Source organism: Curcuma longa, unplaced genomic scaffold, assembly GCF_044706935.1.
Source record: "Curcuma longa cultivar G26 ecotype Majalengka, Jawa Barat unplaced genomic scaffold, ITB_CL_G26_1.1 contig_19305, whole genome shotgun sequence".
Classification (NCBI taxonomy): domain Eukaryota; kingdom Viridiplantae; phylum Streptophyta; class Magnoliopsida; order Zingiberales; family Zingiberaceae; genus Curcuma; species Curcuma longa.
In genome coordinates, this window is record NW_027431061.1 from 91,644 (window position 1) to 117,853 (window position 26,210).

Here is a 26,210-nt window from a genome sequence, read left to right on the forward strand (position 1 = left end):
ACCCCTAAACCTATAAATCTCACCGTACAGTTCACCGCACAGGAAGCAACAATTCTATAAGTGATTTTAGAAGCATAAATGCATAATTGATCAAACTATTTCAATTACATTCTGTGTACAAAGAAGAAAAAAAATCTGAAAAATATCAGATATATTCCTATAAATTCTGGTAGCACCTCATGGAATGCTAAGTGCAATTCGCCTAGGTAACAATGATCTTCCATGAGCTTCTGACCAGTAAACGAGAGCTCGATGCATGGCAAGGACTGCAGCAGTAGCAAGAACTGCCGATAAACTCCAACATACTCGTACTGTCAGCATCATCGAGTCTTGTCTTACACCATTTGCAATTTTGTAAAATATAACCTTGAGCCTTTTGTCTCGAAGAACAGTTTGCAACAAAGGTATCGATAACTTGGATGATGAGGCCGGTTTTCTTTCCATTTGTTCACTTTCTAGGATCATGTTTCGGTTAAGTTTGTTCCTCTCTTCAACTCCATTTCTTCTGAAGGTCTCTGACGTCCACTGGAAGAGAATATCGGCGAGAGCAGAACTGAGATCTCTGCGGAAGGATTTTGTGTCTTTAGAGATGAATGCGCGCGCTAAATAAGTTGAATCCTGTTCGATCCAGGAAAAATAGTGTGTTAATGTATTGCATTGTCCTTGGCAGACTAAACTTGTTTAACAATGGTGAACGCCTGTTAAGAACACAAGATACAAGCTCTGAGGATCAGAATTACAGTGGAAGCAATATGATACATACCGCAGTCATCAGAATTCGTCGGAAAACAGCACCATCTTTTGATGTTAACAGCCTCAAGATGAGGTTCGCAGTATCGAAGACCTCCCCTTTGTCAGTTTGTCCAAATGATGAAGATCTATTTGTAGGCAGCATTTCTACCACAGGTGTGCTTTTTCTGCATTCATTGTGTAAAATCATAAGGTGAAAGCTAGAACAGAAAGGAGGAAAATGTGGTAAATTGTCTAGTGCGGCGGATCGTTTATATTTGCTTAATATGTTAAGGAAATAGCGAGAAATAGATATATAAACTTACAATGTTACATATTTGACACCATATAGGTATGATTTTACTTGATAACTATAAACTTGTGCGGGTCGACTACCAACCTAGAATGCTTACATCCCTTATTTAAGTCCTTTCGACTGGAGAAATCCAACCGATGCCACTTGTCTTCTAAGTGATCTCAGAATCTCTAGGTAGCTTGTGATAATTTTTTATGTGGAACTAAACTGTGTCACAATTCCCTAAAGGCTTGTCGCCCTCTCAAGCTACCAGGGGTGGATCTAGAAATTTTGTTTAAAGGAGGCACAATCCATATAAAATCACCAAAGTATAATTTGTATCAATTACATCCTTAGTAATGTTATACTCCAACCAATCAACTTCATCAAACCATGACGGATTAAATCTTGGCTTGGCTTGTTATTGAAATCTCTAGTTTTGAATTTATGCTTATAGAGTTGACATGAATCTCTTAGATAATACTCTCTTCAAACTCTTTCATGGATATTGGGTTCATATAATCCTATATTTTATTTTTGGATCCGACGGAAGATCAATTACATCTGAACCAATATAAAGTTTATCAGAAGACTCTTGAGACTTTTTTTCAATAAGTTTCATAATTCCTTTATTCAACAGACTGATCAGTACCCCTGTTTCAAAAGATGGTGATGATTCTTAAACATTTGATTTTCTTGAACAATATCTTAACATATTATATAGTTCTACAAAAAAAAAATCAAAAAATATGTCAAGAAATAAAAATACTTAGATTCACTCGTAAATGATAAAACTAACAAATATTCAACAATCAACACTCCAAAAGACCAAAACAATAGAAAAGATGTAAGATTCCTACTATCAAAATAGATGAAAACTCAAAAGCACCAAACTAGCAATTAACATATAAATAACAACAAATAAATATGATATATGTTTCCAAAATGCCAAAATCGCAAGACCAAAATGGGAGGAAAGTAAGGGAAAATATGATACCTTCACAAATCACAAGCTAAAAGAGGAGAAGATTTTTTTTTTTTTTTGAGAAGAGGACAAGAGGTTGTCGGCTGAAAATAATTGGAAAGAGAGTTTTGTAACATTTTATTTTTGTAAAATAAATTTATTTTATTAATTAAATTGTTAAGGGTATACTAATAAATTTGTAACTTGTTTCTGCCGCTGTAAGCTACTTCGCATGCTACCTTTTCCAACAGAAACACCTCGGTAGGAATAAGAGTAGCCTTGCTATAATACTGAGTTAGTAGGAACAACCAATGATTCAAAATGCTTAAGCCCCATCAACCTCCCCTAGTTAGCCCACAATTTCACAGGTGGGATTGTACTGGAGTCTCACATGGAAAATCATAGCCAATTGTTGCTCGAAGTTTATTTAAAAGAGTTAAATGGCATAAAGTCAAGAGTACTCGAGACATTGTATAAATACCTCATGTTGCTCAGCCTAAGAAAAAGCAAAATCCTGTCCCATTTCAATTCCCTCCTTTTGTTGAAGACAACCTGAAACGAAGTGTAAAACCTACCCATTAAAAGCATTTTCGTAAAAGAACATTGAAATTAACACAGTCTAAATGTATAAAGTCTGTCACAGCTTTGGCTGCCCAAATACGAATAGGGAAATATAAAGAAACTGAGTTAGAGTATCCTCCTGCATCTATATTATTGACCATCTGTCAATGTAACAGTTCGGAAAGCACAAAAAAGAATCCACCTCGTGAAGAGGCATACCGAATGCAATATTTTTCTGGTTGCAGCTGAATTATCATACAGGAGTCTCGTTGAAACAAAATGGTATGCAGCTTGAAACGTCTTAAAATTTGGATCTGCTGCTACAGCCAACCCTGCTATAGGGAAAAGTATTGAAGGCCTTGAAGAAGGAAAAAATGGTATGACATTCGAGTAAATTCAGCTCGTACATGTAAGTGCTGTGGCTAAAATCCATATGAACCAAAATAATCACGTAGGTAACAGTGGAAAAGAAAAGTTGACCTTCAAATGAAGCCAAAGAGCGCAAAAGCAGCGTGAAGTATGGTGGCATATGAAAATTATACTTGACTGCTACAGATAAGATTTTACCTAAAACCTGCAAAAACATATGGCATATGGCGATTATCGGCTAAGGTACTTCCCTATACATTAAATAAAGGTAAAAGAATTAGATGGAATTGCAAAAGAGAAAAAGGAACTGGCTATTAACACACCTTGCTACTTTCTCATTGATCACTAGAATCAATTACAAATATATCTAGACCAATGGATCATTGGAAATAAGACCAGATAAGCGAAGCCCATAACTTCACCCAAAAATTCAATCATATTGCAGATCATACTCAAAGAATCAACAATCCAAAACTTTACTTGCTCAAGCAACGTGGATAAAATGTTTTAGGTGAATGATTAAGGATAACTTTTAACCCGTCAAAAAGGAATAAGTTCGATAGCATTCAAAGGACTATTTCTCGAGTCATGACTTGGGGCAATCTGAATCAAAGTACAGACTAGAGTCTACAGAGTGAAAACAAGAATAACCAGAAGCGATGGATCTAAAAGTTTAGATGGTTTTCCAAATAAAGGAATAAAAATTTATGTTTTCTTTTAATAAGGCACTTGCAGATATCTATAGCCGTCAATTTGGGTGGGGTCCATCGGATTGACCCACTCCGCCAAATAATTTAGGCGGGTTGGGTTAAAATTTTATCAACCCATTTTAAGGTGGGTTGAGATGGGCCGACCCGCCTAGGCCCGTGTACCCGCGTGGGTTGACCCATGAAGGGCTTGGGTTGGTCCGCGGATTGAGAAAACTTTTTTTCCTTCAAAATTTAAAATTAAAGTAGAAAACTCAATAGACTAGTGGGCTTTATCCGTCTAAACAGCAATTCAAGCTTAAAAATTTCAACTTTACCAATTTAAACAGTAATCCAAACTTAAAATTTTTAATATTTTTAATATTTTTTATTTTTTGACAGACCAATAGGTTGGTCCGCTAACCTACAACCTGCCTTGGGTTGGATTGGAGATTTCCCAACCTACCAAGTTGGTAGGTCTGCCCGTCCCACCCTGCTATATGATGGATTTCTGGTGGGTTGACCCGTCTCGTCATATGACGGATTTCTAGTGGGTTGGCCGCCCCGCTATGGGTTGGCCCGTTTGAGAGCTCTACAGATATCACATAATGTGACAGATTATGTGGAAAAAACAAACAACTGACGGATTTGATCTGTCTATAGCAATCATTATTTAGCTGATGATGACTACCAACAATTGTAGGATCAAGTAGTACTAACCTACACTTTTGCCAATCTCATGCCTGTGACAATTGTTTCATCTGCATTGTGCCATATTAGCAGCAATCGTGTATACATACCTATGTCGGCATACTCAAACAGCAAACACTTGCTGGAAGGAAAAAAAAAAATGCATTCCAATATCTTAGATTTTGGCTATCAACCAGCCTTTAATCGAAAAAAAAAATCATCTAACTTCAACTGCAACTCTTATTATTTTGTAAAACAACCAAGCTTATACTGGCCGGTAGGACAGTGTACCTGTCCTGCCAGCATGAGCTAAATCACACGGTAAATCAGCAGACATTCAGATTAACATGGACTGAGCTGTCTATATCAGACGACATGGTAAGAACTGAAAAATATACAATATATGGACAAATGTATTCATTAGTCAGCTAAACCAGTAAGACCTATTTAGCAAGCAATTTGACAGATCTGGTTAATTACCATTTTTATTCTACATCAGTGGCTAAATTTGGAAAGTTTTATCATTTGGCCTCCTACTTTTTACATTTTCATCTTCTTCTGAAAATTGATGAAGGAAATCATATACTGCAGATACTCGAGGAGTATTCAAGTTTTGAGAACAGAATCGCTAAAGCAATCAGATAATATGGAAACTAAAAGAAGCAATCTACTTACACGACTATACTTGATGTCAGGAATTCCATTGATAAAGACTACTTCACCCAATGCCTCTTCCAAATCCTAGAAATGTTCACAAGGTAAAATAAGATAAGGCAAGCTTTACATTCAGAATATACAAGTAATCAGAAGAATGGTGTAGCACAAGAGAAGTTATCATCTAGCATTTGTTGTTTCAAATACTAACCAATACCCAGTCTCAACACTTATGAGGACCTGTACAGGAAACCTGCTGCGATATTTTGTTGCTCCAATACTGAACTTTTATTGTACTAGAGTAGATTGTTAATACAGTGGTACTGGAAATCAGCACTTACAGTGCTTCTTAGGTACCTCACATGGCACTGACTTTGCCATTGCCTACATCACACTGAAAGGTAAGCAACAAAGAGGACTTTACCCTTCCCTTTGGTGGAGACAACCGACATCCATCAGTTCTGGGCAGATGCAATTTTGCTCCAAAATCCTTCATCCAAATGTTATGGGATCTCCTTCCTGAATTTTTACCAAGGTAAACGGGGAAGAGGACCTTAAAATCTATATTCTCCTCTCCATATCTCTCCCTTCCAAACAAGTAAATTGTGTATGTTTTCCTTATTTTGTAAGTGCCAACAAAATTAAGAACAAAGCAAAATCTCATCAAATGTCACCAAGAACTCTGAAAATAATTGGCAAAATGGTATCAAAAATGGAATATGGTTCAAGATGACAAACCATTGCTACACGACGAAGATTGGTTCCTGGCCTTCCAACATCCATTTCCATCAAATCATAGACAAGTGCATTCCAGTCTCCATTGACTATGTGAACTATGGCAGAAAGCATAGCAAGCTGATGTTTTTTCTCCATCCGACAAAGCAAACCAAAATCAAGAAACCTAAAATAAATGTTCAGCAAAGAAAATAATTAAAAGAACCTATAAATCAAAGAAAAAGAAAGGCTTTCAAAGTTAAACTAACATGCCATTAGGTAAAAATCTGAACATAATTGGCAATATGAATAAAAACTCAAATCTAGCTTGTTACAATACAGCTTATTTGTTAGTAAATCATTTACTTAGTGAAATAACTATTTTTTCCATACCCAATGTGCCCTTCTTGAGTATAACGTAAATTTCCAGGGTGTGGATCAGCATGCAATAGGCCTGTTTCAAGAAGTTGGATTAATGTTGATTCCACGCCTTTCTTCACCTACATCTCACACCATCACATACAAATGCAAGTCAAACCATAAAGCCTATATAATTCTGAATGTTCTGGCATAAAAAGAACAGAAGGTACACACTCTTTATAAGAGAACCATGCATACTAAATTAATCACATGTTAATTGGAAAAAGAGTTTCTTCCAAGCGAAACGCCATTAGATTGGTGCTGAAATATCCATTAAGAAACAAAAGGCCATAATCTTTGTCTGATATAGGCAATGTTTAGCATCAAAGTCCTAATGCTAGCATCCAAGTTCATGAACACGGTTGCAGAGTGAAGAGTTTGAGAGTTCATGTTTTTCTCCAGTATGAAATTTAGTAAGAAATAGCAATGAGTATATGAGAAATTATGACACTATCTTTCAATTATATTAAAAGCAAAAAAGTAGAAATTTCAGACTCCATTATTGCCTAGCTTGAGAAAAATTGAACTAGTTCGACCAAAAAGATCCAGAACAAAGAATGTGAAAAGACTAAGATTTGAGCTAGCACTTGCAGTTGGTTTTACATATTCCTAAGGTCAAGTAGTCGATAAAGATAAGCTTCTTTCATCAAATGATAGCGCAAACCATTTAACAGTGCATACCATATCAAAAAGGTGTACTTTTGCTTCTAATCTTTTCCTTTCCAGGTGTCGATTGTTCTCCTTTCCAAATTCTTTGGCTTGGGCAAGCAAGTCATTGGGATTTTCACCAACTATCCATTCCATGGTGAGAACTCTTTTGCTTGTTAAATTCATAAACACCTTGGGGACCTTGATAAATGAATATTGAGAATGTACTTCCTGAGAAATAAAGACACAATACATCAAGTTGGTGATGTAGAAAGTTAAATTGGAAACTAACATAATAATGTTCCTCAGCAAATTAATTCAAGCCTGAAGTACCGAAAATGCAGCAACATTAGCTGCTTCTCTAGTGTAGTCCAGTTCACCAATTACTCCTCTACCAAGTTCATCAGCATAGAGGCGAAGATCACTTTTTCTTTTTGCTATCTTCCTCAAGAGTGTTAGCTGTAAAACATGACAAGAAAAGCATGAAAATTACAAAGCATAAGAGTACCACATTGTTTTATTCACAGATTTCTTATATGAGCATTCAGTGGAGATTGAACAAGGAACAACCATCTAAGAATTAGTTTGTTGTATGGGACCACATTGACTAATGAGAAAGTTGAAAAGAGGTACCTAAGTTTCTTTGCAATGAGTAGAAAAGAAGGTCCATGCACTAAAGGAAGTGGTTTTATATTATATTAATTGGGTCTTTGGGTGTCAGGCTTTCTCCAAATTATTCTGGTCTTTAAGAATAATGCCCTGTTGCAGGATTGGACATTAAGTAGGAAAGGATGTATAAACTGAAAAGCTAATCCAATGAAAGATAGTTATTTTCTTCGATGTAAAAGAGCAGTATCTTCCTGTTTGAGGTTTTCAGGAACAGAATATGCTATAGTCTTCCTTGAAAACAAAAGGAGAATATAGACTTAATTTTTATTTGCATTTGACACGAAATTCATTATGTGTGAGATAAATGAATTTTGTAAACATCAGCATGTTTCATAAGTTGTGCTAAATCCTTGTAAAAGAATTTAGCCCTTAGGCTTCTTGATTCAAAATAAATTGTCAGGGTTACTAAAAATGGATTACATGGAATTGAGCTTTCGATGCCCATAAAAAATTATAATAAAATTGTAGATTCTCAAAATAAATTCCAACACACATCAGAAACACTAATTGATTCCACCAACATAATAATTTATCATGTGATAGAGAAAATGGTTCATATTGTCAGCTGAAACAATCTCTACTAGGTTTCCATTCCATATTTTCTGTTTAATGTTATTCCTAATGAAGGAAATTAGGAATTTAACCAAATAATTGAACTTCTGTTGGAATGCGTAGCCAACTGAACATTTTGGTGCACAAAAATTCACCAAGAAAAGCAGGTTGCCAAGCAAAAGAAACAGTTTCTCAAGTGAAGTCATATAAACAAGATAAATAATAATACAACAAATATTAATAACAATAATTCAAGTTGCTCAACAATTTGTTTAAACTAAGAAGGTTTCAGACACAAAAGGTTTCAACGCACATTAGTGAATCTAAAAGAACACAAATGATGCTCCCATAAAAACAAGAAAAACTGACCATAAGATATTCAAGTAATTGAGAAAATTAAAACATATAATACAAACCCCAAGGCGTAAAATGTAGATATCTCGTGCAACTGAAGGAAGCAAGTTTGGGCGTTGGACCTTTATCGCAACAACACTGCCATCAAGTGTACATCCACGATAGACCTAAAACCATAGACAAATAGCAATAAATTTTACTGAACAGTTAACTTGCTAGCCTGCCCAAGTTAATAGGAATGCAAAAAAATCTAAACCAGATATCGCACCAAGAGTGCATATAGATGATTTTGACTTTGGTCAGGCTCAACAGTTCCACTTGACTAGTGAATATTTAGGCTTATCATGAGAAAAGGAAACAATTGAGATTTAAAATCATCATCACTCAGATAAGTTATCAACATCAAAAGGGAAAGAAATCCAACTATTTGGGCATTGTCATCACTCATATCTTGTAGGTTACTTAACCTTGGGAAAGAGCTGGGAAGAAGCTTCAGGAGTCAGGACTCAGTAGATACTATAAGCTAACTATAAAAAAGAAATAGGTGCTGCATTAGTATTGATAGAAGCAACTTAAAGACTAGAACCACCTGGCCAAATGATGCAGCAGCTACAGGTTCTTCTGAGATGTAACTGAAAATCCTTTCTATAGGACATTCAAATTCCTCCTCAATAACTTTTAGTGCAACAGTACGAGGAAAAGGAGGCACTTTTTCATGCAACTCAGACAATGCCTGATGGGGAAAAGCTGATAAATGGTCAAAACTAAATCCAAGTCATTATTCACAGCTGACCGAGAAAAGTCCATGTTAAGAAGCATGGTAATCCGATTCTTTTTTACCTTTGAAACATCAGAACCAATTATATCTGGCCTTGTAGATAGGGACTGGCCAACTTCACAAACAAGTAGATTGAATAGTTAATTTAACCTCACCAGCAGTGGTGAAAAATATTACGAGGATGCAACAAGATTATGAAAAATAAGCTACAGCTCCTCCAAGAGCTATCTCACTTACCTTTGACAAAAGTTGGACCAAGATTCAGCAGAGACTCCTTGACAAGCTTCCCAGCTAGATACCGTGAGTTGTCAATACCATCGTTAAGGTTTACACTTTGCTTATTCACATTGAAAGCTTTGGAGGTTTGAAGTTTTATGGCAAAAGAGGCCCATGACAAGAATACCTAAAGTAATAACATACTGCCAAATTAGAAATATATCCTAAACTGAACTAATGGTCTGATCAATTTAGAAACATTAGCAAAGTTGCATGGGAAGTACCTCAGCAATTCTGAAAACTAGTATATGAGGGCGAAGACTAAAATAAAGTGCTACTTTCTCAGGATCATAAACCTCAGGTAAAGGCATGACAAAAATTTTGAAAGTGTCCTGGAAATAATTAGCATACACCTTCAAGGCTTCCAAGTCAGCCATCAGTAGATCCAAAGAAGAGAGTCCTGTAAAAGTATTTGAACATGAGCAGACCAATAATGCAAACAATTAACTAAATGACAGACAATAAAAAATCTGGTGATCCTTCTTAAACAAGAAAGAAAAAAAGTATGTTCAAGTTTGTAGAGTTGATGTGCCTTCTGATATTTGGACTCTTCATCCATCTCCAAGTACCCATATGGAACACCCAACACTCTCATTAGCTGCATGAAACAACTTTTCAAAATAAAGATGATGTACACCTAGATTCATTCATGTGTTGGATTCCTGTACAGAAGTCCATGTAACATAGGATGTATCATCTGATAATAGTGTGGATGAGACAACATGATAACTGATAAACTGTCTAACACTTTAGTTATCCAATTTTTGAAAGACACAAAACACATGATATAAATCAGTCATGTTTTTCAAAAAGAACAGAAAACATATGCATAAATCATGTGCACAATACTGGTTGAGATGAATAACTTAAATTTTGTAGTAATAGCAATTGTTTTGATACAAATTTTTCTTCCATGCACTGGTTGTGTGAAGCAAAGGAGAAGGATTGAGATGTTAGAAGATTAGAGAGTTAAGCAGTTCAAGGCACTTGAATGATTGATCAGCATGTTGTTTACTTTTTCAATCAACATAGAGTATTTGGTCAATAGAAGGCAGATTGTGTCAATTGGGTGGGTGATACGTTATCCTCATCCTGCTTCACTGCTTCATCTTTGACCGAGGAACTATGGTCTCCACTTCATCGTTGTCATTATGAGACAAGGCGGCACAAAGGGCTTCACAAACCTTCTTCTGCATATTTCATTTGTCAGAGTCATCTTCTTTGACATTGATGCGGTAAGAATTTGTTGAACCTACACAATTGCTGGGCCCAATGATTTAGTTTAGAAGCCCTGTTCTCAACTTCATGTTCTGGATTTGGCATTGTGTTCGCGATTCTGATCAAATAATCTTCTACAAGTATCAAACGCAAGCACACCTTCTATTCGCAAACTAAAATTCCTTATTTAGTCAATGGAAATTGAAATTCTACATTGTTCTCGCAGATGATACCACTTAATTCCCACTTTGTCCACACCACGTCAAATGATTTGCCTTTGGAGGTGCAAATCATTTGATCTTATCACTCGGAAATTCCCACTTAACAGTGGCTCGTGTCAGTAAGTAAATTAACTGAAACCTTACTTGTCCATGAACGAACACAAGACAGAGAGCCCTACTAAATCTAATAGAAACACACAGAGCAATACTTCTTGATTTGATCAATCATTTCAAATCTCCAGATAAAATGACGAAACAGATTCCTAAAAGAATGAATAAGCCACCAGGCTCGGCTACTAGTTCGAACACAGAGACCAAAGCAGTGGAGCACAGACCTGGCGGATACGAAAGTCTAGGCCAGGCGGCGTCGGGTATGGGTGCGTCCTTTGCGCGGGGGTCTTCGAACTTCCGTAGCCAGAGGATGTCGCCCAGCGCGTTGGTCAGCGGCCGGAGACGCTCGCGGAGGAAGTCCCGGTCGCTCCGGAGCACCCGGAGCACGTTCCCCATCCCGCCCCGTCGACTCTCTCTGGACGGTGAGCTGGATCGTGGGGCGGCGATCGAGGCGCGCACAGGCGGTCCGGCAGCCGTCGCCATCGCCATGGAGCCGGCGATTGCTTGTGGCGTTCGGGAAGTCATGGGCCACTTGATTGTGGTGCTGCTTCAGCCATGTACATTCGCAATTCTCCTAAAATTCATGGGGTTTTTTAAAAATATACATTCACAGATATTATTCCAAGACGTAATTTTTTAAGGGTAAAATATAAAAACAGCGTATCTTATTTTCATTATCACTAAAGGGGAGGTCTATTTTAAAAAAAATAAAATATCAAAAAGGTGCCTCGTATCTTAAAAATCATCCTGTTACGGTACTTTTAAGTAAAATTGCTCTAATATAATTTTTTAAAAATTTAAATTTTTAATTTTTAAAATCAATTAATTTTGAAGATCATTCGTAAATAGTAAATTTAAGTTAATCCTATAGAAGTTTTTTTATCTACCATCATAGTAAATTTCTCATAGTAAATTTGGAAGTGTCGCATTAGCTCTACATGATTGAGTTGATTACTATAGAATAAATTTACTTTTGAGTAATGATCAACTACAATTTTCTAATTTACTCATATGATCGATCGTGTGAGACCGTTGAGATGATAAATTCCATCTTTTATTACAACAGTAAGTGTCACATTATTACATTAGTAGTTTGACTTCTATAATTTTTTGCACCACTAATTTAGATTATTTTCCTTTCACTCCAAATAAACAACTTCAAATTAGTTCACTACTCTCCCCTTCTTCCTCCTCTAAGTAAACATCATTTTTTTTTACCCCCGGGGCATAGTTGAGTTGGTATGATGGAGCAGACTTGCAGAAGATGACAAGGGTTTGAATTTCGATGAAGCCGAGCAATACCTTCCTCTGTCGTGATCAACTGTAATTTCTTGATTTACCTCTTCACAGATGGTCGTGGGATCAATCGTGTGAGACCGCTGGGTGGCGGATCTCACCTTTTACAGAAGTAAACATCATTTTTTTAATATAATTTAGACATATAAAAATAAATAAATACCATGCTTTTGTTAAAAATATAATTCATTGTGTTGATAACTTTCCTCTCTTCTTCAGCATAAAAGTAGAATCCATCAACCTAACGATCTTTACACGATCGACTTCACGATCATCTGTGAAGAAGTAAATCGGAAAGTTACAGTTAGCCATAACGAAGAAGGACATTACCTCGACTTCATCGAGATTCGACCTTTACTCACTTCAATAATTTTGTTCTATCATAACCAATTCAATTATTCGTCGAGATAATAACTTTCCTATCAAATACACAAGACATAATCACCAATGTAATGATTATTTAGACGCTAATATTGTCATTATTGTTTATAATTAGTACAAACAAGGAATCATGGACTTCAACATGCTAATGAAACTACCGGCTGTCTCCGATCTTTAACCTACAGCAGCCGGTTACTTAAACGTAATCGTACTCCGAAATTAACCCAACGCAGTAACCCGGAAAACCGTTGGTGAAGATGCGGGTCCCATATACTTCACAGCAAGGGTATCAACGATTCTCGATAGGTTCGGTTCTGACTTAACGGTCCAAATTTGGACCCGCACGGTCCATTGCTCCTTTAGTTCTCCACCTCGAATCGAAGACGACGCCTCTCTCTTTCCTTCTCCGCCCTCAAATCTAGGGTTTTCCTTCCTCGCTCTCGCCGCCGTCGCCTCCGCCTCGCCTTGCTCCTTCCGCGTCCTTCTCCGCTTCTTCCGCGCAGCAGCGCAGCGGTTGCCGTTCGTGGGTCGGTTCGGTTCCTCCGGCGTCGAGTGGAGGAAGTCGCCCGCTTTAGTAGCTCCGAGCTGTCCCCTCACGCTGGGTCGGAGATGTTCTGGAGAATCCCCAACCTTCCCGCTTCGTCTCCGGTGAGTAGCTCCCCATGTTGATCATTCGCGTCTCGCCGATTTTGCATTCGTGCTCCTCTCTTGCTCTGCTTTCTTTTCATTGCTTCTGCTGATTAATTCGATGATTTTTTTTTGTGTCGTTTGCGGGTTTGTCTATCCGTTCGACCTCCAATCCAACTGGTAGTTCTTTTGACTTTTATCTGTTTACTTGTCCAACCACCAGGAATTTCGTCTAGTTAGTACTTTTGTAGGCATGCTGCCACGTAACATCTAAGTGCTTAGAAATTGGCGTGGTATTTGTCACGGATATATACGCTTAGCTCGCTCTCTCTCTCTCTCTCTCTCTCTCTCTCTCACTCACTCACTTCTTTTTTTTGTTTGTTTTTTTGTTAATTTCTGCCTCGACTGGAGCATCGATCATGTGGCTCTTCTGTTTCCATCTAGAAAGATGTCACCTGCAAGATAAACCGATGTTTTCGGGCAGCCCGGTGCAGAAGCTCCCGTGATCTTAGATGCAGCAATTTTACCGTTGCCCCAGGCTCACTTCATGTTTTCATCTTATAAACCCAGAAAAAATTGCGGTTTGTTTAGCTGAGACAATCAGCGTTGATAACAGACGCGTAAGCTCTGCATTTAAACCGCTTAAAAAAACATTGGTCATTCGAGGGACATGAGTCAGTGGTATCAGTGATGGCTATGGTGCATGTTTTGGGCCTGACATACTAATTTCATTGGTCGAGCTGTGTTGTTAGCCTCGTTTAGAAATTTAACGTCATTCTGTTGCTTTCTTATCATGCCCTATATTATATAGTTGATTCACAGTCTTACTTTTGTCTTACGTCCATCTATGCAGGTGGAGTTAATCTTGGATAAGGAAAATTTCACCTTAGAAGAACTTTTGGACGAAGAAGAGATAATTCAAGAATGCAAAGCTCTTAACTCACGACTTATTAATTTGTAATATTTCTTTTGAGCAGAAATTGTATCTGAATATTGCTATCTAGTTCCAACTTTGAGTCACCTATATGATGAAATCAGAACGTGCTTCTACTAATTTTCTTTGAACTTCAAAGCTAGTCTTTTTTTTACCATGTTAGTTTACTCAATAGTGAAATTCATTTGCTTTCAGTCTTAGAGATCGTGCACAGGTAGAACAATTACTTCGATACATCACTGAGGATGCTCCTGGTGATGCCGACAATATACGAACCTTTAAGTATGTTCCTTTGTGAATACTCATTTATCAGTTAATTTACAAGAAATATATTCACTTTTTCCCTTTCTGTGGTTTGAAGCTAACGGATTATTTGGACTTCACTTTGTTATTTGAATGAAATAGGTTCCCTTTCCTTGCATGTGAGATATTTACTTGTGAAATTGATGTCATTCTTAAAACCTTGGTGGAGGATGAAGATGTAAGACACTAAACTCTGATGCATTTCGCAACTTTGGCATAAATGTTTCTTGATCATTTGCTTGAAATTATTTATTTATTTTATGTTTTTCCATTGCAGTTGATGAACATGTTATTCTCCTTTCTTGAACCAAATCGTACACACAGTTCAACTTTAGCTGGGTATTTCAGCAAGGTTGTAATCCATTCTTCTTAGAATATTATCCTCTAATTGATTAATCATAGACAGAATATGTGCATTGATTTGTTTAACTATCTAGTTTCTTTTCTTTTAATTTTTTCTAGGTTGTGGTGTGCCTAATGTTAAGGAAAACCAATTCACTTATGGCGTATGTTCAAGTAAGCTTTTGTTTTACCGCATTATCTGGAAAATTTATTGTGAAAATGTTTGGCAGATTAGTATTCCTGTGTTCAAGTCATCAGTTTCACCTGGCACAAATAACCTGTTCAAGTCATCATCATTGTGACAATGCTTTGCAATTGTTTTTTATACTAATATCATATGTTATGCGATATGTACATTGTTTCTTCACTCTTACACTGTTGAATTCTTTTTTTGCATCAGACCCATGCCAATGTTTTCAATCACTTGGTCAATTTGATTGGGATAACATCGATCAGGGAGGTTAGTACTTCATTCTAAGTCACAACTTTGTCCATTTTGTGGTCACTTTTGTATTCTTTCTTTCTTGAATTTGTTTTGTCTGTGCACTTATTTTATTGTATCTTTTGAATGAAAAGTTCCCAGTTTGATTCCCTTTATATTTATATAACACTTTATAGCATAAGTTATTTGTGATTTAATGCTATCTTATCTTTGTGATATGTGATTGCTTTTCACTGTTATTTCTGCTTGTAACTAGGATTTAATCAAATTCATGCCTTTTGCTTTTTTTTTTATCAGATCTTGATTCGACTTGTTGGCGCTGATGATCATACAAATCCAAACTATATGAATATCATTAAGTGGTTGGCTGATACCAGTCTTCTTGAGATGATTGTGGATAAATTAAGTCCCTCTGTGAGTTCTTTAATTCACGTAATTTTTTCTATATGTTTTCAAGCATTTTTGCAGTACTTTCTCACATAGTTATCAAAAGCCAGAACTGGATTGACTTTACTAGTCTGACTTGAAAAATCAAAACCGCTCCTCTGGTTGGTTGGGCTCTGTTGCAGTTCTGAAATTACCCAAAAGCCATGGAGACCTAGTTTATTTGGTTGACCCAGACAGGTTGTCATTGAACCACATGAGTTTTCCAATTCGCTAGACCAATGGATTTTCTTAATGTCTGAGATTGAAAGTCAGAAATGCCCCAAAATTAAGATAATGGTTTTTTGATAACTGGAGGGTATAATGGCAATTTTAAATAACCATTGAAACCTATACACACTAGATGCAATCCCTTCCATCCTCAGTTTTTTGTTCCTGTAGCTCTCGCTCGGCTACCAAATCACACGCCATCCCCTTTGCCAAATTACAGATGCTGGTCGCTTGCATTATTTTAAAGTTGGTCATCTCATTGGACTTTTCTGTTATGAGTTTTGGTATGTTATTCCTGCAAAAGATGGCCACTTCTGAAATGTTTGACACATTTTTCTATTGCATTCTAGGCACATTGCATGTTACTTTTGTTCAAATAACCTTGCATATGTTACAGTGAGTCAATCTTTCTTTATGGATTTGCATCTTTAAATTGAACAGCATTCTACTGAAGTTAATGCTAATGCGGCTGAGGTTTTGATGGCCATTATTCGAAATACTCCATCAGCTTTAGCATCCAAGCTTTCCAGCCAAAGGTAATTGTCTATTTGTTTCATTTTCTAAAGATATGGTTAATTTGGTGGTATTATCCTATCAATATTGTTCTTCCCATTATCTCCAATCTATTTTGGTTTCAGCTTTATCACCAGGATATTTGGCCATGCATTGGAAAATTCATCATCTAGATCTGCTCTTATCCACTCTTTATCTGTGTGCATTGCCTTGCTGGATCCTAAAAGATCTGCATCTGCAGCATCAATTAATTACATCAGGAATCAGCATTTATATGCACCATTTAGCGATGTTGATTCCATGGCTCTTCATGCCATGTTGACACATTTGGGTATGTTGGATAAGTTCTGTGCTTTTTCATATTTTTTTCTCAGTACAATTTCAATCCAATATGGTGTAGGTTGTCCTAAGAGGACATTGTGGAACAACTCTGGATATACAGATACTTCTGCATGACTTGGATTTTCAAGCCGGATGCCTCTTTTTTCTAAAAAATGAGATGAGTTTTGACCATGACAATATGTATAGCGACATCAATCTACTTAAAATTATTATACCCTAGGGTAAGCAGCATATATCAATTAATTCATATTTTGTAGTTACTTAAAAGAAATGAATTAAATCACATATCAAGAGGTCTAATATGCACATAGACAAGTTGATTCATTTATTGTATTAAATTACTAATTCACATAACCTTTTACTGGAGAGCAATTAAGTGTAACTCTAAGAGATAAGAAAATGAGAAAAACTAGGTTGAGATAGTATCGACTTGTTCTAGATAGCAAATATATTTATAATTAGATGAGTTAAATCCATTGGAGTGGAAGGTGTAAAGTCAAAGAGACAGACCAAAATAAAGCAGGCCATTGTATAAAAAATGATTTAATTGAATTGATTATTACTGATGATATAGCTATGCATAAGCTCATCTTACAGATAAGATCCATGTAATTCCATTGGGACAAACACCGTTTTGTGACAATGATATATGATTGGTTTCCTTCCTGTTGTGCCATTATCTAATTGCTTCCTACCATCAAGTATCGGTAGCATTGGCCCTGATCTGGGTTGCATGAGTTTATAGAAACAATTTCTTTGGAAATACACTTGAGACATTGAATGATTTTCCATCAAGATCTATATATGTATTGATTGCCTTTAGATTCATTGGTTCCTCTATATGCATGTAATTTGTGCTTGTGTCCGTCCTACTTTCTGCTGTGGTGTATCTTTATTAGCAAGAAATTTGACTATTAAATACCTCCAACGGGGTCTGCAGCCAGTAATCTAGGTTATTTTTATTTTTACTATGTAGTAGGCCTGGTTCTACAGCCATGTCAGGATTGGTAATATGGAGTAATAATTAAAAAGGCAAGAGTGTTATATGTGAAACACACTTTTGATACACTGTGGCATGATGTTACCCTCCCTGATATGACCTAACAGTAAGCATGGTGTTGTGCCCACATGCCACTTATTATTGTAGATTCTAGTGCTAATACGACTTAATAATAAACGCGGTACCATGTATATGTTTTCTTACAATATCCATCAGACAGCAATAATCTTTGATTCTTTTCATCATAATTCTTTAGTACTTATAATCGTGTTTCATTATGAGGCATAACTTATTGTGCCATCAGTATTTGTACCTCTTTTGATTTCTTATATTGGTAAGTCTCTGGTAATCTCTTTTGCAACTGTATTGGTCAAAGATTTTAGCATGCTCGACTTTTACCCATGCTCTCACCATACTATTTTGTTTAACTTTTACCATCTTGTTTAAGCTGTCAGTACTCAAGTTTTTCTTCTTTACTTTATGCAGATGACTTGCTTAAATTTTTGAATGTATCATCTGAGATTAATACCCTTCCAACAACATATGGTGAACTGCATCCTCCACTTGGGAAGCATCGTCTTAAAGTATGTACATGTTGGAGCAGATTTCTTGATTGATTTAAATGACGGGTAAAATTTGGAGCATTATTTGCTCTAATTATTAATTGATCATAGAAACTGGTCAGTATGAGTTGTCTTAAGAATTTTCTTTCTGCAAAACTGGAACAAAATTTTCAGTTAGTTTACACGGTAGTTTATCAACTTCTTAGTAACTCATATACCAGTGGGAATCACTTTTTTCCTCGTTCAGAATGATTCTTACAGATGGATGCTTCACACATGTTTTCAATGTTCTGTATTTACAGGCATCTCTTATCTCACTTTCCCATATGAGATTATTTTGGTTTGAATTCTCAGGTAGTGGAGTTCATTACAGTATTACTAGAAGTTGGTGGTGAAGCTGCCGAGAAGGAATTGATTCAATCTAGTGCCATTCAGATAATCCTAGATCTATTTTTTAAGTAAGCTACATATTTTGTGGTTTTAGGTCCTGTTGTATTCATTGCTTTTGCAATGTCCTAATAATGATAATAATACAGGTATCCTTTCAACAACTCACTACACCATCATGTAGAGAATTTAGTAGTATCTTGCCTTGAAAGCAAGAACACTGCAATTGTTGATTATCTCTTTTGTGAATGTGGTATCATTGCTAAGTTTCTACAGACAGATAAAAATCCTTTTCTTTCTGGTGAATCCAGTGTGGTAAGAATTTTGAATATCAAGGACCACAGTTGTTCATATTGCAGTTTGCAGCTTAGTTTTCCCTCTCTTTTGGCTTTGTAGACAACTGTACCAACCTCTGGAAGAAAACCAATTAGGGTTGGAAACATTGGACACATAACAAGAATATGTAACAAACTTGTCCAACTTGGAATCGGCAATGATCATATTCAGTCTTACCTACAGGTGAGTTTCTGATTGAGATGCTGATGTATATTTTAATACTTCTATCAAAGGTTTGATCATTTTTTACATAGATTTGAAACAAAATTTTGTCTGCATCAGTTGTTTGTGACTTGTACAGTATAATAGATTGCAATTCCACTGTGATTTCAGTTGGACGTTGCATTTGATGGTGTGAATTTATTCTTTGTTTGCCTAGAGCTATTATCAGGATTTTGATTATTTTATCAAGTATTGATGCTACTGTTCTGTCTTATTGCTGTTCAGTTGGCATGCCTTTGTATCAGTCATTTAAACCAAAAACTTCACTAACCATCTTGGCATGTTTGGCATGGGTGGACATGCTACATTTTCCCATCATTTTGTTATTGTATGTTTTAACTTGTGATGATGGATCGTAAATCATGTTGCTAATAATTATTTTCCCTTCTCATTTTGCAAATAGGAAATGGTTTCTTTTCTAAGAGACTAATTAGACTCGAGCATGATACACCCTCATGGCTACTCATTGTGCATGTACTTAGTGTAGTTTATTAAACAGTGTTTTAGCAAGTGCAACTAAGTTTCCTTCTGTAGCCAAATGGAAACTGAAGACAAATGAAGCCTACATTCACTGATATAATATGTGTTGTGCCGCTACACTCAGGCTCAAGCTCAGACTAGTTTGATCTGAGTATTTTGTTCGCTATGATGGCAATTCTTCCTGCATGACATGTATTAACATGAAGTCATAACTGTACAATGAACTTCCTTGAGTGATCACTTTGAAGCTTGGCATAAGGGAGTTTGTTGTCTGATGTATTGTTTTTCTGTTATTCACCAATAGTGTGTGCTAAAATCACTGATACATTATGGGTGCACATGAGGATTTTAACTGTGCTAACACCAAATGTAAAATTTTGCAATTGCGGATCCAGATAGGAGTTGGATTAATTGAATACAATTCGAGTGATATTCCATGCAAACTCACACAATGCCAATATATTTAATAGAAAAAGCGAAGGCCACATAAAAAATTAGCAGAATTGACAGAAAATGAAGGTCTATACTAGGAAACATTGCAGAGGACTAACAAGGAGGAGAAACAGGGGCCAAGGCAGATAAGCAGAGGGTGTTTGAGGCTGATTCAGTGTTTTCCTGGCGCTGTAGAAGCTTTGATAAAGGGCAGCCCGGTGCACGAAGCTCCCGCCATGCGGGGTCCGGGGAAAGGATCCATTGTACGCAGCCTGACCTTGCCTTTGGCAAGAGGCTGTTTCCAGGATTTGAACCCGTGACCTCTAGGTCACATGGCAACAACCTTACCGTTGCGCCAAGGCTCCCCTTCATTTTAGAAGCTTTGATGTGCTGGTAAATAGGTAAAGTAGAACAGAACCATAAACAACAGTCGGGAAGTTACAAAAAATATCTTAGTATGCTTCAAACTAGTTCATTCGTAACTGCTGCATGCTAATCTTACACTTTCCAAGCCCATCAAAAATAGTTTTAGGTGTCATTAACTTGAATTTCTTCAGAACACATCCTCATGCATACACATAAATTGATGGTTCATAGAACAGAACCTTGAAGTTATATGTTTCATGTGCTGTCATCAAAAATAGTTTTAGTGAATTACTCATGCATACACATATTGATGGTTCATCTTGGTTATATGCTTATTATGGTGAATTTCAAAATATTTTGACACCAAGGTCCATGGGCATGGGAGTTGGGACTTTTAAAATTGTTCTTCCAATGTAAAATGACATGGTTTTGCTGTTCTACTGTAAATCTAGCAATGGAAACTTGTTAGAAATTGTCATTTGTGTGAAGCCTTGATGGAGAGAGAAGATTCATGTTGTCACTGATCCCAAATAGTTGTAATCTACAATTTGTTGTGTCATTGTTGTGAAATCTTCTGCATCTTCAATTTTCAAAATCTGTATACCTAGAAATTCCCACATGTTTCAAGACATTGCATATCAGGTAGTCATATTAGGATCATCTCTATGATTTAATCATGTATCTCTTTCAAGATCAATATGTTTCGTTTAATTTAAGCCATTTTCAGTTGTCTGAATCTATCATGTCATCTGTGCACGGTAATTTATGCTTCAAATATTCATTGTCAGCCAGTGGCACTATTTTCACAAATTTGAAAAGAACACCATTGTTTTGTTTGTGTAACTCATTCTAAAAAGTAGACAAATAGAGGATTGCTGATGAAACACAAGTTCTTTTGAGGTTGAAGGTTATTTCAGAAAGTTTCTTATACTCTGAATATAAACATAATGAATAAAAAAAAAAGATTTTGATGGTAGTTTGACAAGGCTGAATACTGCTGTCAATAAAAATTCCAGCTTTGAACAACAAAGATGTGTTCATCTAGACAATTATGCTAATATCCTACCGCTGCAAGCAAAGCTGTCAGTCCAAATTATCGGAATCTATGCTTGCTGGTAAAATACAGTAAGCTATCTGCATGGATTCAATGATCATCTACAGCAAGCTTTTGTGAAGGATGGAATTGGAAGGAACGCTAGGTTCCTATATGGACATACATTGGTCATAATGAAACTTTATGCTGTTTACAGTTATCTATTCCATTAATTATTACATATACATGGAAATTCTCAACTTATCATTGAAAAGACTGACGGACTAAAAACTTGGGAACCTGGAGTGTGCAAATACCATTCTTGGTCAATTGTGATTGGACTGTTGGTTGAAATTTTAGCTCTCTGAAAGGCAGAAAGCTGTCTTGCAATTGCATTATTTGCAGCAGGAACTCCATATGCAATGATTGCAGTTAATTTGTTCCCTAAATAATCAGGCACTACTTTATAATTTAGGATTTCAAAGGTATTGGGGTTAGTCATGCAACTGGAGGTTCTCTCTTTGAAATTATGGTCTTGGCATTTCGTTGCACTTGTAAGGAAGTTTAACTAAAAGCTTCAAAAACTTCTGTTAGAATTAGTTGAATTAAAATAACACATCAAGCTGGAAATTAGTGTTTAAGGTTGCATGCTGATCATGTTTTTGTTGTACATTAGAAAGCAACAAATTAAAATTGATGTCTATCTTTGATAACAACAGAATTATTTGTCGATCCTCCCCATAGTTCAATTTCCTGCAATTACTACAGATAGCTTGTTGCTACAAGACACATAGAAGCCCTGGCTTTTTCTCACGTAGAAACACTTCATTACCGTTGTTTATGGTATAATTGATATTGTTCTCATAACTGAGTGGATGAAAGTTAATTAAACTGCATAGTCGAAAAAAGCTGAACAGTGTCCGTTGAAGTATATGAAGCTACTGAAAATCCTCCCAGGTGGTTTAATGTAAGTTTAGAGGCTTTTAAAGGTGTTGTCATTTTCTGCTTAAAACTGAGGATTTACTTAGCCATATGATTTGAAGCTAGACTGGAATAATGGTGTGGCAATGGCTCATATGAATGTCCCACAGATGAATACTTCACTCGTCCAATTTTTAACTTTTTTTTTGTTTCAGATAAACTAATCGGTAGTTTTCATTGTCTGTAATTGGTACTTTTCATTGTCTGTCACTTTCCGAACTGTTTATGTCATGTATAAGCTTTGTGCTTGTTCCTAACTTCTCCCCCACTTGTTTGATTGCTTTTGTAGGAATCAGTTGACTGGGTCAATTGGCAAACTAATGTGCTGCGTGAACGAAATGCAGTAGAGAATGTGTATCACTGGGCCTGTGGGTGAGCATCATTAAATGGATATGCTATTCTTATGGTGGATTGAGTATTAAAATTGATTTTTATCGTCAGTTCATAATTTGTCTCATAGTGAACTTTGAACCTATTTGCTTATTGAGCTGAGTGGAATTAGCTTTGGGGTTTGCATTGTTGTTGGTGGTAGCTTTATTACTGAATTAAGAGAATTGAATTGTCAGATATCTTAAATCTGCTAAAGTTTGTTATGTGCCACTGTATAACTTTCTTCTACGTTTGTTTTCTTTGTGCAGTCGTCCAACATCTTTTCAAGAAAGGGCAAGAGATAGTGATGAAGAAGAACTTCATGTTAGAGATTATGATGTAGCTTTATCAAACAATCCTCTCCAACCATTTCAATATCGAGTTTATGAGAATGATGACATGGATGAGGTATTCTGTCGATTCAATACCCTATCATCAATCATTTGAGCAGCTGTATTTCTTGTTTCACGGTATTATCTAAATAAAGTTTTGCCCACTTGGAATTGTTGATGAACATATCGTTCTTCATCATAACAGTTGGGAAAGTCTTTAGTGGTGTTTCCATAATGGGTATTGGGTAAAGTATATGAGCAAAATGACATTTTCCTAACTAATATGTACTGCCTGAAGTTTGGGAATGTTCCATATACTCCTCGATTCAATCTCCATTTTGTGCAGAAGTTAAAGAACAGTTCAAAAAATTTGGCAAGTTAAAGTATTTCTAAAGTTCACTTGGTGAGTTTTTGGGAATATTAAACAATTGACGGATTTAAATTTGCCACTAACACACTACATACCTGTAGTAATGTGTTACTTTTGCCTAACAGAAATAACGTGTTCATGCACGTTTATCTGAGAGGAAAAATGATTGTGTTGTAAGTTGTAGTCTTGTGTATCGTTCAAACGAATGAGTAGGTCATGTCGGCACAAAATTTTGTCTGATGGAAACAATTGCTGCTTATTCATGCAGTTCTGATCTGCTCATATTGCAGGATGTATACTTGGATGAAGGATCTACTGGAGTAGTCATTTCTTCTTTGAGGCTTGGGGGTGATAACCAGAGGTAGAAGCTCTTTTAATTCCTTTGATTCTTTTAAAGCATGCCTCCTGTTGACTGTTTCCCCTCCATGTATACTGTAGTCTTTTCACGAACTCCAACTGGTTCACTTTTGAGGATGAGAGTTCGATGGAGCCTATGAGCATCACAGCCCCTGATAAGATGGATGATGTTAACCTAAATGAGACATCGAGTGGCGATGACAGTAGCGATGATGAGGTAGTGGTTGGAGTTGAGGAGCTTACAAAGGCTGGGATGCCTGAACACAAGTATTCAGACTCAGATTTCATGTCTCAGGATGCTTCTAGTGTAGATCAATCCCTCAATGAGCTGTCTACGGACGTGACGAAGCTGAACGTCACGGATGATGTGAGCCTTTTCCGATTGGATACTGCTGAGAATGAGGACCTCTTTAACGACCAACAGCTACCTGAATGGGTGGGCTGGCGTGAAGCTTCAGACATTCATGTCGACGGATCCACCGATGCTGCTCCAACCCAATCAAACTCCATGCAAGGTGCTGCAAGCACTGCATCAGTTATCACTGCTGGTGCACCAGGTGAAAGTGTCGCGCACACATCAGAATCTGTTGAGTCAGCAAAAGCAGAAGAAACTTCCTCTTCATTGTTCGAGGACGCAGAGTTTGTCGGCGTGGATTTTGAGGAAGTGAGATCCATAAACGGTGAGGTTGGCATAACAAATAGGAACTTTGTTCTTCAGGTTCCGGAACTTCCTAAGCCCCATGAAGATGGAACGGCTATCAAGTTCAGCAAGAGTCATTGGCGCATGGAACCTGAGGTAGGCATCGTTCAAGAGTAGCACTTACGTCTAACCATATTGATCGTGCAAAAGGGCTCCATGTACAGACATTTATTCAGACGTGTGTATCTCGTAGCAGGGTGTACACATACTGTTCCATATTATATTTTTGTCTCAAGACAGGTGAGTCGTCCCGTATATTTTTATCATCTTTGCCCCCACATGACTCTGTATTATCATCTTTTTTATCCCCATTAACTGCCTCCTGTTGTATAATTGAAACAACCCTCGATCTCTAGTTCGATATATGTTGTCATGTTTCTTCGAGTTGTGTATTGAACTGTGCTAACTCCTTTGCTCGCTTATGGTCTCTTATACTTGGAAGCAACTTTCTGCCAGTTTCCTATTTTGTTCACTAGTGATTGTTCTTTGGTTGCTTCATACTTATTCCTTGCTCGAGTTCCATGATCTTATTGCAGTCCATTTGAGCTCTGGCACTAGTAATTTGCAGCTATGCCGCCGACTCTCATGGTTGGAGATGATGAACCTGGCTTGGAGGATTACAGGTAAGTATGAATAATTACACGCTAGATTTGCATGCTTCCAGGTCTTTTTCGATCATATTTCTTCCGAGGATCAACAGTGGATCTGTGTGTAGATGGTATGTATGCTTTATAAAAAGAGTACACCATATCGTTACCAAGGCTCTCTATCTCAAATGGATTTTTGAATATATATATTTTAGAGATTGATTTTTTGAATATTCATAAATTGTATTTGGGGGAAGATTGCCTACTTCTATTTGATGAATCGGATTCAGCCCTAGATTCACTGTAGCGAATTGGATTGAATTGGTACCGTAGCAAATTGAATTTATTTCTAAGATTTACTGTAGAGTTTTAGGATTTGAATAGTTGTGATTGATTCTAACTATTAGAATTTAATCTTAACCGTTTATTTTTATTTTAATATTATATTTTATATAATATTTTATTGGGTTTGGATCAATTCAAAACCTCATACTCGAAATTCTTATATTAATTAACGTAAGTTCCTATCAAAATCAAACTTAATTACTCCAATTTGGTTCATAACTATATTGTTCGGTTCAATAATCAAAACATTTACAATTTGAACCAAATTAATTTTATTCATTTTGTCTTCAATCATTCCGGGTCTACATTTCCTTGAAGATGTTTGTTTAAGATATCAAAGTACAAGTCTTCATGATCAAGGTGATTTGAATATCACAAGTTAAAGGAAACTTGCATTTAAGCTGTTTTGAGATCTTCATTGACATATGCATAGAACCATATAAAGTCTCATGGCAAGTCACTCTAATGAATTAGTTACTTTTAATTAGCATCTACGTTTAGCTCTCAACATTCAATGTCTCCAGTTAGTGAGAACAGCTGTTTGGTAAACCAAGAAGTTTAAAACATACTAATCTCAATAAAATCGATGACGTCCATGCTCACCAAT

The 26,210-nt window shown here is 36.5% G+C and overlaps 2 protein-coding genes across 2 annotated transcripts; one reads left to right on the forward strand and one right to left on the reverse strand.

Annotated features, from left to right (window-relative positions):
* Window positions 1–113: 113 nt before the first annotated feature.
* On the reverse strand, window positions 114–11,434 carry LOC141817094 (uncharacterized). The gene is made up of 16 exons (XM_074704780.1): window positions 11,134–11,434; window positions 9,584–9,759; window positions 9,321–9,486; window positions 9,146–9,198; window positions 8,895–9,038; window positions 8,368–8,472; window positions 7,064–7,189; window positions 6,764–6,961; window positions 6,056–6,162; window positions 5,687–5,849; window positions 4,970–5,035; window positions 3,030–3,123; window positions 2,769–2,881; window positions 2,470–2,540; window positions 764–917; window positions 114–618 (listed from the first exon to the last, which is right to left on the reverse strand). Exons 1-16 carry the CDS (start codon window positions 11,432–11,434, stop codon window positions 178–180), a joined length of 2,478 nt encoding a protein of 825 aa, XP_074560881.1. The 3' UTR covers window positions 114–177.
* Window positions 11,435–13,008: 1,574 nt separating this feature from the next.
* LOC141817091 (uncharacterized) lies at window positions 13,009–25,055 on the forward strand. The gene is made up of 18 exons (XM_074704776.1): window positions 13,009–13,234; window positions 14,067–14,170; window positions 14,343–14,429; window positions 14,553–14,628; window positions 14,728–14,802; window positions 14,913–14,966; window positions 15,193–15,252; window positions 15,532–15,648; window positions 16,330–16,424; window positions 16,527–16,732; window positions 18,230–18,327; window positions 18,661–18,764; window positions 18,843–19,008; window positions 19,090–19,212; window positions 22,833–22,915; window positions 23,182–23,320; window positions 23,905–23,975; window positions 24,053–25,055. Exons 1-18 carry the CDS (start codon window positions 13,196–13,198, stop codon window positions 24,786–24,788), a joined length of 2,433 nt encoding a protein of 810 aa, XP_074560877.1. The 5' UTR covers window positions 13,009–13,195; the 3' UTR covers window positions 24,789–25,055.
* The last annotated feature ends 1,155 nt before the right edge of the window (window positions 25,056–26,210 follow it).

Excerpts from the sequence above, each read along its gene's own strand:
- LOC141817094 (XM_074704780.1), bottom strand. The coding sequence starts at position 11,434 with ATGACTTCCCGAACGCCACAAGCAATCGCCGGCTCCATGGCGATGGCG. Across the intron at positions 9,760-11,133 it reads TAGACTTTCGTATCCGCCAG|GACTCTCTTCTTTGGATCTA; the intron begins GTCTGTGCTCCA and ends ATACTTTTACAG. Across the intron at positions 9,199-9,320 it reads TGGTCCAACTTTTGTCAAAG|TTGGCCAGTCCCTATCTACA; the intron begins GTAAGTGAGATA and ends TTGTTTGTGAAG.
- LOC141817091 (XM_074704776.1), top strand. The coding sequence starts at position 13,196 with ATGTTCTGGAGAATCCCCAACCTTCCCGCTTCGTCTCCG. Across the intron at positions 14,629-14,727 it reads CCTTGGTGGAGGATGAAGAT|TTGATGAACATGTTATTCTC; the intron begins GTAAGACACTAA and ends TTTCCATTGCAG. Across the intron at positions 18,328-18,660 it reads TTGGGAAGCATCGTCTTAAA|GTAGTGGAGTTCATTACAGT; the intron begins GTATGTACATGT and ends TTGAATTCTCAG.